Genomic DNA, 19,177 nt, shown 5'->3' on the forward strand with positions numbered 1-19,177 from the left:
TCAACAAGCTTTTAGCGGGCATCAGCAAACGTCCGAGCTGAAAGGTTTGCAGCAGCTGCAGGCAGGTTTGATGAGGACGGGGTTAATTGGAACTCGGCTATACAGACACTTATTCAATGTTCAAAGCCTCCCTGCAGGTCTCTCTTCACTGGGCACAGTCACAGGAGCGGTCAGGTTACAGTGATCTCAGAATGTGCTCTGTTGTTTGTGCCGACTGCCAATAAAGTTCTTGTGTAAGCCGTCGCTGTGCTGGAGGTTTCGAATCCTATTTAGGTTTTAAAGTGTAATTACATCTTTAAGGAATGCATGCAGTTTGACATATTAATCCTGCACAAGCAACACACATTTTCTTGGTATTGTTTTACGCTCTGGCAGATTTCGGGGGGCATCTCCTATACAGGATCCCGAACCCTCTGTCCCTCTTTCCTCCTGAATTGCCTCTCTTTGTAATCCGATAAATATCTATAAAGATTATTAAAAAAAAAAAGTATTTAAATACCCAAAGTATTAAATCCTATTCTCACCATGTGCGTCGCCCAATGCAGTCCCAATGCATAGACAAGGCAACTTGCTTTGCATCCTATTATTATTAGGCAGGATTTATATAGCACCAACAGTTTGCGTAGCGCTTTACCAGGGGCGGACTGACAACTCATGGGGCCCATGGGGCCCCTATGTCCTTGCCCAAACTAAAAAAAGCCTATGAAAAAGGTACCAGGGGCATCTCATTGGGGCCCCCTACTGACCCCGGGCCCTCGGGCAGTGCCGAGTTTCCAAATGGTCAGTCTGCCCCTGCGCTTTACAAAATGATTCTTTAACCACTTGCCCTGTCCCTGCACTTCTGAAAACGCAGCCCGCATGGGAACCTCTGTTCTCAGTACGGTTGCATTTTCCAGTGTGGGCGGCGTGCCAATAGAACTAATGGCACCCACCCGCGGGTCTGCATTCCTCTGTTCGGGTGGTGCGGCTGCACAGATTTTCATGCAGATCCACAGCCGTACCAACCGCACATATGTGAACCTAGCCTAAATGTTAACCATTTGCCCTCCAGAGGTTTTCCCCCCCTTCCTGACCAGGCCATTTTTTGCATTACTTTAACTGACAATTTTGCAGTCATGCAAAACTGCACCCAAATGAAATTTACTATTTTTTTCCCACGGTCTCCCCGGACCCTGCATTCACTATATCTGGTCTCCCCGGACCCTGCATTCACTATATCCAGTCTCCCCGGACCCTGCATTTACTATATCCGGTCTCCCCGGACCCTGCATTTACTATATCTGGTCTCCCTGGACCCTGCATTCACTATATCTGGTCTCCCCGGACCCTGCATTCACTATATCTGGTCTCCCCGGACCCTGCATTCACTATATCTGGTCTCCCCGGACCCTGCATTCACTATATCTGGTCTCCCCGGACCCTGCATTCACTATATCTGGTCTCCCCGGACCCTGCATTCACTATATCTGGTCTCCCCGGACCCTGCATTCACTATATCTGGTCTCCCCGGACCCTGCATTCACTATATCTGGTCTCCCCGAACCCTGCATTCACTATATCTGGTCTCCCCGGACCCTGCATTCACTATATCTGGTCTCCCCGGACCCTGCATTCACTATATCTGCTCTCCCCGGACCCTGCATTCACTATATCTGGTCTCCCTGGACCCTGCATTCACTATATCTGCTCTCCCCGAACCCTGCATTCACTATATCTGGTCTCCCCGGACCCTGCATTCACTATATCCGGTCTCCCCGGACCCTGCATTCACTATATCCGGTCTCCCACAGCATACAGAGCATGGAAGTACAATTTTTTTAGTAAATATAAACTGCTAAATACCTTTTCTCATCCGCAGTTAGAGCGGTCTTGTGACTTCTATCAGCATCCAGCAGAGCACTGGTAAAAGCTTGCAGGAGTTTTCTTTATAGGAGGATGCCAGATCCCTTACCCCCTGTCCAGACAATGCTGATTGGCCCTGCGCTGATCACATGAACTCCCCCCCCCCCCCCCCCCCAAAAAAAAACCTCTCTAACAATACACACCAAACTGAGCATGTGCAGAAGGGCTACGGGTTCAGTCTGTCTTATCAGCATGCACAATTGAACAAGGGGAGGGGCAATGAAGTCAAGATCAAATAGTGTTTTTACACAATGTGGAGGATTAACCCCTTAGGTTCCACGTTGAGTATAACAAGCATGCTTTACTGCATATACAGACTGTACTGTTGTGGGTTTAGTAACACTTTGCAGCAATTCGCTACTGCTGAAAAAATGCGATGCGATTCTGTCATGATTGTCACGCAACAGGATCACACAGCAAACCGCGCCTTTAAAGCAGAATTCTGATCATTTTTTTTTCTTTTTTTGCCCGTGCAGTGGTGCTGTGCCTGCACTACACAGGGTGTTAAATGCTGAAGAGAAAACATCGAACATATAATCCCCTGACCCACCAATCCCCCCACACCGCGCAGTCAAGCGGTCTTGTAAATAGACTGTTCTGGTGTCAGCATGCTCAATGAACGCTCCATAGACAAGAACAGTCCATCTCTGGACCATGGGAGAGCACAGTTTTCCATAGGATCGGTAGATCAGGTGAATATGAGCTTAGTCCTCACCCCTAGAACAAAAAAGCCATTTTGACTTGTTTCGCTTTAAAAATCGCGTAAACTCCTGCTCCTTTTCAGGCGAGAAATGCACATAGGGCAACTAATTCAAGTGAATGAACTGGTCCTGTGCAACACGTGCCAATTTCACTTGGAAAAATCACATAACCGGAACGCTCATTCCCACTATGCAATACGTGAACAGAGAGTAGTTAGCAGTGGAAAAATAGTGGTTACAGTGCCTTCTGCTTAAATCTGACTTTTTGTCGGGAATCTTGGCCGAAACGTGCACCCTGAGCACTGCAGATGTTAATTCTTCATGTCATTTTAATTCATGAGCACTTCTAAAGCTGTTGCCCTTAATTACCGATATATTTATGTTGAGTTATTTATGTTTGCGAGCCGGATTATGTAGCGGCGGGGTGTCCTGGAATCGGCGTGCAGCTGACCAGTTGAATGAAGCCGTAACGCGGGCCGCCATGGGGGCGATTGTGCCTGGTGCGTGAGCAGGCAGAAGGGATATTATGAATCGTGTGTGTTTAGCAGCGAGATTCACTGATGTGCTCCCTCAGGTATAATCCGACCTGATACAGTGCAGATGAGCCAAGGAAAACAGGAGGAGACCGCCGGGGGAATCGTTCAGCAGGCAAAGTTGTGATGGGAACTAGCCTAAAATATAGACACCGGCTCTTGTTTGTAATACTTGTTGTGTTTGTGAGCCTGGCCTTCACAGCAAACGGCGCAGTGTAGTTTTTACTTTTTAATTTTATTTATTTTTATTTTTTTTTCTCGTTACCTTCAGTGTCTGCTCTGCTATTGTAGCCTCTTATTAACACAGAAGTAGCTGTCATGCGGCCATTGTTCACAGTGCGCCAGTCCAGCTGTCATCCCTTAGACCAGGTGCAGCTACAAAAGACTGCTTGTTATGGAGAGGAGGGCAAGGCTGAGACCTCAGTAATTATACAGTTGTTAGAAGTCCTTCCGTCCAATGTGCTTTGCTGAGAAATTTGTGATCACATTCAGCACTTGTGGAATGGAAGCCATGTAGTAAAATATGGTGACATCACCCCCGACAGCTTTTTTTTTTTTTTTTTTTTTTTTGTCACCCTGCCTAATTTTTTCTTTATTTGATCCTGCCAGTAACACACTTCATCCTCAATTACACTAGGTGGGTGGGGACGAGGTTCCAGGTTCCACTTTGAACTGCAGCGTGGCAATCTTTATCCCAACTGAATGGGCCAACGCCAGAACTGTGTGCTATGCATGTAGTTGGGGCATGGTGGTGCTGGTTTTTAATGTTAAAATAGGGCAGTGAGAGGGCAACATTAATGCATCTCCGCCGACTGTCAGATTCTCATGCCCTCTGAAGAGTGGTCTGCCATGGATTGCTCTTCAGAGGGCATCACAAGTGTGAACAAGCCCTTGTGGTCTTAGACTGACAACCCTCACTAAACACTGCATCTATGAAGGAGAAGCATGGGCACCCTAGGACAGAAAAACAGAACACCCGTCCCTTCCTCCTTGCTCTTTCCTCCCTCTTCCTCCTCATTCCTCCTCTCTCTCCTTGCGCCTTCCTCCCCCTTCTTCCTCTTGCTTCCTCCTTCCTTCTCTTCCTCCTTGCTGCTCCTCCCTTTTCTTCCTCCTTCGTCCTTTCTTTTCCCACTCTCTTCCTCTCTTCCTTCCTTCCTTCCTTCCTCTCTTCCTTCCTTCCTTCCTCTCTTCCTTCCTTCCTCTCTTCCTTCCTTCCTTCCTTCCTTCCTTCCTCTCTTCCTTCCTTTTTCCCTCTCTCTCCCTTCTTCCTTCCTTCCTCTCTCTCCCTTCTTTCTTCCTTCCTTCCTTCCTCTCTTCCTTCCTTCCTTCCTCTCTTCCTTCCTTTTTCCCTCTCTCTCCCTTCTTCCTTCCTTCCTCTCTCTCCCTTCTTTCTTCCTTCCTTCCTTCCTTCCTTCCTTCCTTCCTCTCTCTCCTTTCTTTCTTCCTTCCTTCCTTCCTTCCTCTCTCTCCTTTCTTTCTTCCTTCCTTCCTTCTTTCCTCTCTCTCCCTTCTTTCTTTCTTCCTTTCTTCCTTCCTACCTCTCTCTCCCTTCTTCCTTCCTTCCTCTCTCGCTCTCTCTCTCGCTCTCTCTCTCGCTCTCCCTCCGCCCTCTCTCCTCTCTCTCCCACCCCCCCCCTTTCTCTCTCCCCCCCTTTCTCTCCCCCCCTTTATCTCTCCCCCCCTTTATCTCTCCCCCCTCTCTCTCTAACCCCCTCTCTTTCTCCTTCCCCCCCCCCTCTCTCCCCTTCCCCCTCTCTCTCTCCTCCCCCCCCCTCTCTCTCCTCCCCCCCCCCTCTCTCTCTCCTTCCTCCTCTCTCTCTCTCCTTCCTCTCTCTTCCTTCTTCCTATATCTCATATATATATATATATATATATATATATATATATATATATATATATATATATATATATATATATAAACAAACACATTTAACAGATTTAAAATGCAATATCAAGTGTTTCTCTTTTTTTTAAAAAAAGCTAATTTAGGTTATTGTTGTCCTGTTATTTTTGTTGAGAACCTAAATTCCTTGTTTTTGTTTTATAGGGTTCACACGAGCTGCACTGCCTTTTGGTTTAGTTCGGCGGGAGCTTGCCTGTGAAGGATATCCCATCGACCTCCGGTGTCCAGGAAGTGATGTCATTATGATTGAAAGTGCCAACTATGGGCGTACAGATGACAAGATCTGTGACGCAGACCCCTTTCAGATGGAAAACACAGACTGCCATCTTCCAGACGCCTACAAAATCATGTCACAAAGGTACGTGATGGAGATTCCATAGAACGTATACCATCTTTACTATGTGGTGAACATTCAATCTTGGAACTGTTCATTAGTACTGTGGGAAAAGGCCCAAACAAGATGAATGGTCGGCTACTTTTCTCAACAGTTTGCCAACAAAGTCCTATCGAAATTGGTGTTTTTTTAAGTCTTTGTATAATCCCAGAAACCAGTGGGTCTTTATGGTCTAACATACTGGAAGTATAAGGCCATTTTGGAAATGTTTGTCCATTTGTCTTCCCCTTATGTGTCATGTTCGTATGTGGGAGTATTAATGGTAAAAACTAGGAGAAAAATGTTGTGTTTTTTTTGTAATGACTGTATATGTAGTAAAATAAATAAAATCTAAAAAAAATAAAAGTAAACCCAAAAATATAATATTTCAGCTCACCAGTCCATGGAGGTGGCAGTTGCATTTATTTTAATTTTTCAGGCTAGGAATGTTTTCAGCAAGTACATAAAATACCTGTTGCTCTTGTCAGAAATGTGGTGTCCATGTTGCTTCCTGTGGGTTCAACGTGGGTCTTTTGTAAACTTTGAATCCCCCCGCCTACTATACAATATAGCAGTGATGAGGAAGACATGTTCATAGTCCAAATCAAGAGTGCAACCTGGCTGACAACCACAGTTCTCTCCATAGATGCAATAGATCGGAGTTTCTTAACCAGGGTTCCATGGAAGCCTAGGGTCCCTCCAGAGGTTGTTAGGGGTTCCTCTTAACAATGAGCAATTTCTGCCTCTCAGAGTTCCCATTGACGACACCATTGATCCTTTTAGCCATCTGTAAAGAGGTAATTCTTCCCAATGACCACAGGTGTAAGGAGCACTCTTCCCACTGACCATCACAGTAATGTATCATATATACATTTTTAGCACGGTTTGTAGATAGTGTTTCATTTAAAAAAGAATCCTTCTAATACAGCATATTCTGACTTTATATACGGTATATAAGAGTTCCTTCAGACATGATCGTGTCACAAGGTTCTCCTTAATGGTGTCATAAGGATCATCAAAGAATAATGCTCCAAGGAAATGTGTTATTTATTCAATGCTTATAAATGTTCCAGATAGGTCAGCATATTTCCACACTACCTAAACTTCCAAAGGTGGGAATATAATTGGAGGTATTGGTACCTATTTATGTAGCCTGAGATTAAAAAAAAAGGATCCTTTATTTTCCTTCTTAGGCTACATTAGTAGATATCACAGTATGTCCAATTATATTTCCACCTTTTGAAACTGTTGTGGTTTAAGATCCCTGGAAAACGGAGGTGTTGAATATTAGTTCTGAAATACTGTGACCCCTCTGAATCCTTACATTATATGGAATGCCATTATTCTTTAATGACTCTTAAGACACCATTAATTGGAGCCTGTGACTCTCTATGTACAGTATATATAATCATAAGATATTCCAAGAACTCATATTCAATGAGGCATTTTATAAAGGGTAAAAGGAGTTTCATACATGTGGATGAACATACAGTGGCAAGAAAAAGTATGTGAACCCCTTGGCATTTATAGCTGATTGAACCTTTTTTGGCAGCAGTGACTTTCGGTAGTTCTGGATCAGACCTGCACAGCGTTCATGAGGAATTTTTGACCATTCCTCTTTACAAAACTGTTTCAGCTCAGACACATTTGTAGAATGTCTGGTGTGAACGGTTCTCTTGAGCTCATTCCACAGCATCTCTCTGTGTTTAAGGTCTTGTCTCTGACTGGGCCACTCCACTTTCTTTTTCTGAAGCCGATCTATGGTGGATTTACTTCAATGCTTACGGTCATTGTCCTTCGGTCATTATCCTGTAGAAGTTTACTAAGCTTCAGCTGGCAGACAGCCTCCCTGACATTATCCTGTAGGACATTTTGGTAAACTTGGGAATTCATTTTCCTCTCGACGGAAAGTGGTCCAGGCCCTGTGTTAGTAAAGCAAGACCAAATCATGATGTTCCCTCCACCATACTTTACTGTTGGGACTGTCTATGGTCTACTGCAGTGGAAAACCTTTTTATGGTCTTTCTGTTTTTCAGAACTTTAATAGATTCATTAGTATATTTTCGTAAATTTTTTTGTCTTTTTTTTTTTTTGGCAGGGGGTAAACAATAATTTTCTGTATTTACAGAACTGCCTAGTGAAAATGGAAAAAGTGTGAAGAAAAGGAAAACTAATGTAGCCTATATTATTTATTTTGGGGGGTTTAGATAATGCTTTAAATCTGAATTCCAGGCAGTTATAATAGGCACAAATCAATGCAGCTCTGAATGTCATTAATACATAATTATATGTATTTTTTTTAGTAGAGGTAATGGGATTCCAAAGTATATTTCAAGGTAGCTCCATTTTTATACAGTCAAAGAACTATCATTTTATAAAGCACATATACACTATGTATAATGTTGCATGTTCTCCTAACTAGGAGAAAATGTTTTTGCTTTTTTTGTAATTACTGTATATGCAGTAAAATAAATAAAATCTAAAAAAAGTAAACCCAAAAATATAATATTTCAGCTCATGGATGTGGCAGCTGCATCTATTTTCATTTTCGGGCTAAAAATGTTTTCAGCAAGTACATAAAATACCTGTTCCTCTTGTCAGAAATGTGGTGTCCATGTTGCTTCCTGTGGGTTCAATGTGGGTCTTTTGTAAACTACAAATCCCCCCCCCCCCCAACCTACTATACAATATAGCAGTGATGAGGAAGACGTTCATAGTCCAAATCAAGGGTGCAACCTGGCTGACAACCACAGTTCTCTCCATAGATGCAATAGATCGGGGTTTCTTAACCAGGGTTCCATGGAAGCCTAGGGTCCCTCCAGAAGTTGTTAGGGGTTCCTCTTAACAATGAGCAATTTCTGCCTCTCAGAGTTCCCATTGACACCATTGATCCTTTTAGCTATCTGTAAGGAGGTAATTCTTCCCAATGACCACAGGTGTAAGGAGCACTCTTCCCACTGACCATCACAGTAATGTATCATATATACATTTTTAGCACGGTTTCCCTGAGACCAGGATTTAGTTATTTGGTTCCTCTGTGTTGAAAAAGTTGAGAGTCTAAAATAGAGAGACTGAGCGGTGGTGGCTACCCTGGGACAGGAAGCATGTTATTCGTAGGATTATATAATAATTTTAGCAATAGAGCTAGGATCCATGTATATCAAATAAATAATATTGTCACTTATGGGGCAAGAAATCTCTGACAAAATAGATTTATGCGGAAAATTATTGTTTGCCCCACTGGTGGTTTCCCCAAAATACAACTACACAAAGAAAATATAAAAATGACATTTATTAGAGTTCCAAAAATAATAAAAAGCATTTTAAAGACCAAAAGAAAATAAAAAAAACAGAAAAGGTCTTATTTAATTTTCTATAAAAGTTCAACAGTCCTATGTCAATATATGAATAAACCATGTTTCTGTTTTTTGTTGTAGCTGCCTTGTAGATAGTGTTTCATTTAAAAAAAGAATCCTTCTAATACAGCATATTCTGACTTTATATATGGTATATAAGAGTTCCTCCAGACATGATCGTGTCACAAGGTTCTCCTTAATGGTGTCATAAGGATCATCAAAGAATAATGCTCCAAGGAAATGTGTTATTTATTCAATGCTTATAAATGTTCCAGATAGGTCAGCATAATTCAACACTACCTAAACTTCCAAAGGTGGGAATATAATTGGAGGTATTGGTACCTATTTATGTAGCCTGAGATTAACAAAAAAAAGATCTTTTATTTATTTTCCTTCTCAGGCTACATTAGTAGGTATCACATTATGTCCAATTATATTTCCACCTTTTGAAACTGTTGTGGTTTAGGATCCCTGGAAAACGGAGGTGTTGAATATTAGTTCTGAAATACTGTGACCCCTCTGGATCCTTACATTATATGGAATGCCATTATTCTTTAATGACTCTTAAGACACCATTAATTGGAGCCTGTGACTCTCTATGTACAGTATATATAATCGGAAGATATTCCAAGAACTCATATTCAATGAGGCATTTTATAAAGGGTAAAAGGAGTTTCATACATGTGGATGAACATACAATGGCAAGAAAAAGTATGTGAACCCTTTGGCATTTATAGCTGGTTGAACCTTTTTTTGGCAGCAATGACTTTCGGTAGTTCTGGATCAGACCTGCACAGCGTTCATGAGGAATTTTTGACCATTCCTCTTTACAAAACTGTTTCAGCTCAGACACATTTGTAGAATGTCTGGTGTGAACGGTTCTCTTGAGCTCCTTCCACAGCATCTCTGTGTGTTTAAGGTCTTGTCTCCGACTGGGCCACTCCACTTTCTTTTTCTGAAGCCGGTCTATGGTGGATTTACTTCCATGCTTATGGTCATTGTCCTTCTGCATCACCCAACTTCTACTAAGCTTCAGCTGGCAGACAGCCTCCCTGACATTATCCTGTAGGACATTTTGATAAACTTGTTAATTAATTTTCCTCTCGACGGAAAGTGGTCCAGGCCCTGTGTCAGTGAAGTAAGACCAAATCATGATGTTCCCTCCACCATACTTTACTGTTGGGACTGTCTATGGTCTACTGCAGTAGAAAACTTTTTTATGGTCTTTCTGTTTTTCGGAACTTTAATAACATCAATTAGTATATTTTCGTAAATTTTTTTTTTTTTTTTTTTTGGCAGGGAGTAAACAATAATTTTCTGTATTTACAGAACTGTCTAGTGAAAATAAATGGAAAAAGTGTGAAAAAAGGAAAACTAATGTAGCCTATATTTATTTTGGGGGGTTTAGATAATGCTTTAAATCTGAATTCCAGGCAGATATAAAAGGCACAAACCAATGCAGCTCTGAATGTCATTAATACATAATGATATGTATTTTTTTAGTAGAGGTAATGGGATTCCAAAGTATATTTCAAGGTAGCTCTATTTTTATACAGTCAAAGAACTATCATTTTATAAAGCACATATACAGTATGTATAATGTTGCATGACTTGCTCAGCAGCAAAGAGATCTCATTATAGATGTCCACTATTGATGGGTATGACAAAGATATAATGTAGAAGATATTATTCAAACCAAGATCTATAATCAATACAAGATCCAATCACCCTGATTTTATTTTAGTCTTTGCTGCCTATTCAGTGCATCAGTTGCCAATCCCATGTGCCTGAAATCACAATTCAAGGTCTGCTTTAACCCTTTGTGAGATGGAACCGTTTAGGTGCGAAACCCCATTTGAAGCACCTTAGTACATAAGCATGCCCCATCTGGCAAAGCAACAGTAAACACAGAGCCATGTGAATGGAAACCACTACAACAAAGCTTTTTTTTTTCTTTTCACACGGCACATCTGCCACTTCATTCCGAAGGCTAGATTCTGATAGTTTATCACTGCTTACTGACTTAGATATTAATGCTCCTAGCTCATTGCACGCCACACTCTCTATGGAATTGGTAGGTTCTTCTGAAAGATCAGGTTATTGGTTAGTCAATCAAGTGCCCAATCAATTCATAACTAGAATGTTATGAGACTCTGCCATGTTGTATTGCGTGCATGCATATGTAAGGTAGCTACCTTGAGCGTGTCAGCTCCTTGTGTGTTGCTGTTCCTTCAAAGAGGGTGAAATTAACTTCTACTTTAAGTGTATGTCCAGCCAAAAGCGTGGAAGAATTAGAACCCTTGTCTGGTTTTGGTGTTATCTGGGGCTCCATTACAGAGACTACCTCTGATATAGTGTCCTGGTGACAACAGTTTGCCAGACAGGAAGTGAGGGAACCTTCCCAACAGTAACATAAGCCCTCTCCAAACAATCCCTGAATAGCCGTAAAAACCTGATTCTTTCTAAACACTCTATTAAAAAGGAAAATCAATCCAGCCATTCTCCAGAGGTTGTTAGGGATTCCTTGAACTGTAGTTGATTGACCCTCCATCTGATGGTTTTTGCATAGTTCCAAGGTTAGTACCACTTGGCAGAGCCAGCAGAATTATATTTTTAGCTATCTGTAAGGGTAGCATTCAGACCACTGCTGTAAGAAGACATTTTTTCCACTAACCACCAATGTAGGGGGGTTAGAGGTTCCTCTGGCAGTAGAACCTGGGAATGGATGGGCTAGACATACATTTTAAGTTTGCTTTCAATATATTCTTTGACGTATTTAGATCTACGTGTGCAGTTTAGACTGAGCTAAGTTTCACACTATGCAGAGGTGTCTTGACACTGTTTTGTGTCTTTGCCGAATATTTACTAATATATGAAAGCAGAGACTTCTAAGTTCTTTTGAGTCTTCAAAGCAAGTTTTAATTAGATGCATTGTCGCTGGCTGTTCCCTCCCCCCTAGCATTTTTAGCTGCGGCCATCTTGAGTAAGGGCAGATGATTCATGTAGCATTTACTTCCTGGAATCCATTTGCCCATGCAGGTGGGAGAGTGTGCTTAGGTGAAAAACCCCTCCTGAAGACTCCTGGGATGTAGGACATCATTTGCCAAGGTCTGGAAACCAGGAAGTAACTGAAGAAATGTAAAAAAAAAAAGTTTACACCAAGTAAATATAATATACCTTCCTATCTATTTATTAAGACTAACGGTATAAGGATTAACAATAGTTAATGTTGATTGAAAGATTTTAGTTCTGCTTTAAATAATTAGAAGAAGGTGTACATTTGGTGCATTGTTGCTAGCTGACAGAGGCCTCTATTTTCATTAAAGAATTAGAAGCAGGCTATACCGTAGTTTGGTGTATTGTTGCTGGCTAGCAGGACTACATGTGGGAGAGAACTTTTGAAATGATTGTAAAGTTCTGTTACCACCCCAGTTAGCCATAATGTTTCTGCTTCCTGGGTCTTCGCAGGGTAAATAGATTGTAAGCTCTTTGGAGTGCAGATCCTGATGCAAGTGTTCTTCTATGTAGAGTTCCTCAAAGTTTCCAGCCAATAGGTAAATAAAAATTATGAGTATAGTTATAAATAATAAAAGCTTGCATAAGAAATTGCTTTTCTTTGAACAGCTGTAAGTTCCAGAGTACTCAAATCGTCTTTTTAGTTTCACATGAACACTCTTGCGTTCTATTCTGATCTTACTCGGGTGTCTATGAAATATTAATTTCTGTCTTGACCTCCAAGGCTTCCACAAGGTCCATGGTCACAGGTGACATGGAACTGCTCGATTGTTTTTTTGTTTTGTTTTCTGAAGACATGGATTGGTAACCAGAGCACGTTTTGTCCAGCTTGAACGTTCCTTTTGTCCTTCTCTATTTTGTCAGAAAGGGTTCTCTGATCTCCCGTGTCAGTCAGAGCCTCGTTAGGTCCAGGGCAGGTTTTATCATGTGGTTGCCCAGCTGTTCCCCATAGAACCAGCAAAAAGAATATTTACTCTCTGGACATGGGAGTCTCTCTTGTAAATGCTAAATATCTCTCGCTCACTCTCTGCCTCGTTCCTTTAAACATAGTTTAATTTATTTTTGTACCTTTTTTCCTGCTCAGGATTTGAAGTGATTTGTAGTCATGTAGTTGCCTCAGTGATCTCTTGGTATTTGCTTCTGTACCCCAGGACCAATTACCGTTCATCAGATCTCGGTGCTCTTCTCCCATCTTTTTTGCCGCTAGTCTGTACATCAGAGCTCCTTTGGGAAATTGCCTCCTTCAGTTACCTGTCATGTCAACTTCAGTCTTCTTAGGCTTGGGGATTATGAGTGTTGTAAGTCTCTGCCTGATCTAATAGTTCAGCACTATGAGAGACAGCCAGGCCGCGCATCCTATATTTTTCTCCCTGTCGTTCTCATAGGCTGCTTCTCTGCTCAGAATTCCGCCGTTTAAATTGTTCGGTCATGCTTAATTGGCAGCTTCGGCATCATGATAGAAAAGGAATGTTGTTATCACTTTGAACTTTTGTGTGCAACCTTTTGAATACATTTTAAAATGTATTTATGTAAAAAAAAAAAAAGGATTTTCTTTCTTATACTCATTACAAGTAGTTGCTTCTTAAATCCGCTAGAGGGAGCTCTGGGTAAAACTGTGTATGAGGCTGAATGGGGCAACCTGTTTTCTTGTGCAGAGGTGGTCAACTTGGATAAAGGTGGCATCAAATGTAGCCTCTGACATCTGCGAGAGTCTGCACATAATATTCAGTATATGCAATGCAACAGATGTTTATACAAGATCACTTGGGTGGTTGAAGCCTGGATACTGGTTGCTAGAGACAGCGGTTGGGGACATGGGAATGGTAGAGGTCATTTGCCATTACAGATTCTTCACCAATAAGCAAGCAATCCCACTTCTGGCTGCACAGTAAGTACCAAAGGGCCATCAGTTAGGCAACAAGGCTCAAGTGGCTCTTCAAGATATTATGTACTCAAGATGTGACTTGCAGGTTGCGGTGAAGGAAACACACTCATCTCTCAAGCACGGTAGAGATACCAGTTTCATTTTTTTTTTTTTTTTTTTTGTGCACGTTCAAGGATCCAAAGCGGCAGTCCAGTTATCTTTTATTTTTTTAATTGGATAAATATTGTATTTGAATATGAATATTTTATATTAACCAGTTGTAGATTACGGGTGGGAAGATCCGACCGGAACAGCCACTCAGGACAATTTTGATAAAAAGAGCTGAATAGCAGGACATTTAGATTATACATACTAATAAATGATTACAGAAATGACCAAAAGCTATTCTATTTTTCCTTTTTAAAACCAAGAAAAAAAAGATTAACAGCCTTTATATGATATTTATCGCATTCAGTTAGAATTCTTTTTATGACCAGCATTGTACTTTTTGACAACTCATTTTAGGTTAATTAATAACGCAGCATATATTCAGTAAAGCTTGTTCTTCATGCTTTCTCATGCTAAATCTTTTTAAATTAAAAGAGTAACTGAAAAAAATTATCTAGTAGTCTGTATTTCTACATAAAAAAGGATAGATTTAAATATAAAAGGCCAAAATACTTTACTATAATAAGGTTGGGGAAGGAACTTCTGTTTCCAGTTTTTCCAGTTTTTTTGGCTCTCTGTGACTCCATTGATGCGATTTTTCTTAATGGCCACACCAGGATAAGAATTGGGGGACAGGGAATCACTAGGGCTGAAGGGCCAACAGAGCAATAAAAAAAGCCGAGGTCCCAACCGTTCCATACTATACTTTGTTTGCTTGTTGTGTCACATCTCTTCCTGTTCCTTTGGCACTTGGTCTTCATGACAGGAAAAAAAATCTTCCCAGTGTGGGCACATGTAGTGTTGCGTTTTATTCAAAACTCATACTCGCCCACACAACATATTCAGGGGTTTGTCCCACTGACATACAGTGGATCCCGTGACACCACCTAAGCTGGTTTCCTTTTCTGAGTACAGGCAGCCAACTACCAATGACGCATTGGGCCTGCCGTCTGGCCACTCGTCATGCCTGATCATACAACCTCCTGGGAGATGTTATAAAGGCCTCCCAGTGGGCTGTAGGACCAGGTGCAGATCATTCTAGGCCAAAATTGCTGTTGTGTGCCGGGGCAAACAGAAAAAAATATTTATCTTAAAAAAAAAAAAAAAAGTGGGTTAGGTAGGGATGTTTAAATGGAACAAATTCCCTTTTGGTAGTTAAGTTCTATTTTATGTAAAGTAGTTGAAGGCCAGAACCTCGGTAACTTTGTATTCCATCTGTTTCCCTGTTGCAAATTTTTCCTAATTTCCTGTTTAGTGAAACCCTTGTCACCGTGATGGCAAATGAGGGAAAACTCTTTTAATAAAGCCTTGGATATCAATAAAAACTTGGTAGGGGTTCTGACCCTTCCCACTCTATCCAAAGCTAAAGAAAAAAAAAAAGTTTGCACTGGACTTGCACTTCAAATGTGTTTATTAAAGCTGCCATACCCCACCCTTAGCTCCTCTTGCCTTTTCATTGTTTGTGAAGAAAATGACTTCATAGAACAATGTCTCCACTTGGGAACCATCCTTCCTTGACGCGTTTCATCACTCTTGGCTTCCCTGACCACTCCTGACTTGCTGATAAGGTTAGGGGAAATACGGCAAGAGGAATGTGGAGTGGAGTGCAGCTGATACATTTTTTATTATGGGGATTGGAGACTACAGTGGCCAGCACACAAATTGTGCACTTCAACTGTGTTTATTAAAGCTGCCATATCCCATCCTTAGCTCCTCTTGCCTTTTCATTGGTTGTGAAAAAAATGACTGCATAGAACAATGTCTCCACCTGGGAACCATCCTTCCTTGATGCGTTTCATCACTCCTGGCTTCTCTGACCACTCCTGACCTGCTGATAAGGTTAGGGGAAATACGGCAAGAGGAACGTGGAGTGCAGCTGATACATTTTTTATTATGGGGATTGGAGACTACAGTGGCCAGCACACAAATTGTCCATGCATGGGAGGGGTGACTCTTGAGCGGAGCTGTGGATTTGAGGATTATAATACCCTGTCAGGTTTTTTTGCCACCTGTGTCCTATTGGGGAGGTTTCCCTTCACTTCCTGTCCCATAGCTAAAATAGGAAGTGAGAGGAGATCTCTAAAAAGTGAAAGAATCCTTGGTTTTCTTCAGGGTCACCAGAACTAGGGTCTCCATTGGAAAATTACCCCTCTATTCCTTTTCTGCTAATAACCCAATATTTGGGATTTTCTTTTACTATGATCATTTTCAATGATAATGGTAAACAGGACAAATTGAGAGGGTGAATCTAATGGAGGAACAAGCTATTTTAAAAACCTGACAGGGATATAATCCTTTTCCACTTTATCCAGAAAATAAATTGCCTTTAGTTGTACTTTAAGCACATTTTTTTAATGTGTGCTTTTTACCTACAATTTTCACTGAATTATATTTACACTTCAAGTCTATATATATATGTACGCAACAAAAATTGCACACACCTATGATTTTATGCTCCTATTATTATGATTTTATGCTCCTATTATTGCTAAAATGCACAGTAAAAAATCTTTAATTAGCCTTTAAGTCAGGGCAATGACACACATTTTTTTTTTTTTTTTAATGCTTTGTGACTCTTTTCATTTAAACATTGTTAAATATTGTGTATGTGGTATTGTTAACACTTTGATTTTTTCTTTTTTTCTTTTTTTTCCTTTTTAATTTTTATTATTTTTTTTAACACAAAACATGCTACACAGAGCAATAATCTCATCATCTTCTTGGCATCCAACGAGAAATGGGCTTTTAGTCTAAATTTTAATAAAACATTCTTGTACCTTTCTTTAGTTTAGCTCTATTGGTTTTATTCTTCTGCATTGAGATTCTGTACGTCCGCTCTGGACATTACTCCATTCATCGCCCTCTCTGTAAAATCACACAGAAAGTTATTGGATTCTGTAGAGGTGTGAATATACCCTAGAATTTGATCTGCGCACTTTGCGCCTGGTATGGAGCGCGCTGCCTTTTGTGTTGGTAACAACATTTAGATCTTGCCTTGCTGCTCAGAAGTCTGGCCGGGTTCCATGTATTGTCTTTTGTGGCTGCTATTGTGCAGGCAGTGGAACTGATGGGAGTTTGCCTGTTAATGAGTCTGTGTGCTGTGACCCTTAAATTACTCAGAGTTTACAGACTGTTTATTTTTGATGATTGCTCTGTAAAATATGAAAGCAGAAATGGCTAATATAGTGGTGTATTAAAAAGTAAAATTCACAATGAATTTGGACTTGCTAGGCAATGTAGACCCCAAATGCATTGATGATAATGAGGGTGTTGCGGCATTTTAACATAGAACATCACTTAAATTGGCCTGATATCAAAACGTTTATATCTGATATGTTATATGGAGCATTTTAACAATGTTACGTACGTATTTGGTAAAGTTGAATAAAGACACCAGTCTATCCAGTTCAATATGTGTGTGTGTTTATGTCAGTACCATTTCCCATATACCTGTTTATTGCATTCACTATGATGCCCATCAATGCATTTTTTTTTAACTATCAACACATAAGGCTGACACCGATTGTGGAAGGGAGTTCCACATCATTATCACTCTGACAGTAAAGAACCCTCTTCGCAGATTAAGGTTAAACTACTTCTACAATTACATTAAGTGGCTGCATTCCTTCTTAAAGGGGAGTTCCAGTTGAATTAAAAACAAATATGTCAGCGGCTACAAACACTGTAGCTGCTGACTTTTAAAATACAGACACTTACCTGTCCCGTGGTCCAGCGGTGTCCTCACCACAGCTGGTTTCACTCCCCGCTGTCGGCATCTTCATTGTGGGCACCCAGTTGTGATAGCTTGCGGCTTCACAGCCGGGTGCCCACTGCATATGCACGAGTAGCGCTGCACTTTGTGAATGGTCCTGTAGTCTTCTAGGACCTGTCATGCATCCCAGAAGACTACGGGGAGGGGAGGACAACGTCTTCTTCCAGTTGGCTTAGGCAATCGCAGCAGAAATGGGAGCTGGTACCTGTCAAATTTGGGTACCGTCTCCCCGCCAAGAGCGGAGGACAAAGCCTTAAAGCAGAACTTCCTCTTTTGGGTGGAGCTCTGCTTTAAGCTCCCTGAGATTGAATAGTTTTTTGTTTTTTTCCCCTATGCCAGAATCACCATTGAGGTATTTTTCTCTCGCTTTTATATATCCTCTCCGGGGAGAATGTTCAATGTTTGTAGTTGTTCCTCATAACTGAGATCGCCAAGCCCACTTATTAGCTTTATTGCCCTTCTTTGGACTCTCTCCAGTTCCAGCATATCTTTCCTGAGGACTGGTGACCAAAACTGGACAGCATATCTAAAATGAGGCCGGACCAAAGCAGTGCCCTGAAATATTAAAATCTTTTTCTTGAAGGAACTTCACTAATGTGTTAACAATTAAACGTCTACAGCTACAAATGCAGTAGCCGCTGACGTTTAGAAATTGGGAACTTAGAAGTCCATTAATTCCAGTGCTGCCCTGCCACAGTCCATTCTTCTCACTCTTGAGTTTGGGAGGCTTCTATGACTCTCTGGTGAATCACAGCTGGCTTCCCACTGCTCATGTGTGATATTACGAAGCAAGACTGATCCTACAGCAGGCTACGGGTGGGAAGAGCAACGTCATCTTCACCTAGGCAAGGATTGAGGAAATGGGAGGTGGTAACAAAATTGAAACTCTCTCCACCCAAAAAATCTTCAGTAAATTTTGTCTTCTCATTCAAGTAAAACAGAGAAGTCCCCAACTCCCAAAACCTGTTGGCTGAGGCTGTATATATTACCCCATAACGCTGGATCAACGTCTTCTCATTGGGTCAGGGGTCCTCAGGAAAAATCAATTTAATACCCATAAACCACCCTGTTTTATGGACAGGTCGGTGACTAGAATATTCAGAGGTTAGCATTGAAAGCATCAGTATTTTTCTCGTGACTTATCTAATTTTACATAACACAAGTTAACTGCTGCATTGAGCACTGCCACTGCAGTCACCATAGAGATTGATTGTCTCTGCAGTGAACCCAAAATGAACTTACATGATCAGCAGCCAAACACCGACGTTTGCATTAGGAAAAAAAAATCTTGTTGCAAGGCCAATTTGAAGACCTTTGTGGCTGTTTATTGATTTTTAGAAAAACAGGTGAACATCCAGATTTTTTCATCTAAAAAAAAATCTTCCCAAATGTCTGTTTTTATCCTTTTGGAGGTTTCATTTACAGGTTTGCATTTCTAGGAATGTTGAGGTTAAAAGAAGCTCCCCTCCCTTTCATATGAAGAGTTTTTTGTTTTATTTGTTGTGCCATGGTTGTATATCCTCTGGAACAGCAAAGGATTGTGGGAATCAGACGGTCATTACTTGGACACAGGTTGTCAATATACGCCTA

General features: G+C 41.1%; 1 protein-coding gene across 21 annotated transcripts in view; it reads left to right on the forward strand.

Moving 5' to 3' along the window:
• ADGRL2 (adhesion G protein-coupled receptor L2) overlaps positions 1–19,177 on the forward strand; it is a 292,149-nt gene that overhangs the window by 128,423 nt on the left and 144,549 nt on the right. For all 21 annotated transcript variants that reach the window (XM_089684380.1, XM_089684382.1, XM_089684383.1 and 18 more), the window contains exon 3: positions 5,184–5,397. In XM_089684380.1, coding sequence (XP_089540506.1) covers positions 5,184–5,397 — 214 coding nt within the window. The remainder of the gene's footprint in view (positions 1–5,183; positions 5,398–19,177) is intronic.

This window comes from Staurois parvus, unplaced genomic scaffold, assembly GCF_062004578.1.
Source record: "Staurois parvus isolate SC_StPar_1 unplaced genomic scaffold, SC_StPar_1.0 ptg000347l, whole genome shotgun sequence".
Lineage (NCBI taxonomy): Eukaryota > Metazoa > Chordata > Amphibia > Anura > Ranidae > Staurois > Staurois parvus.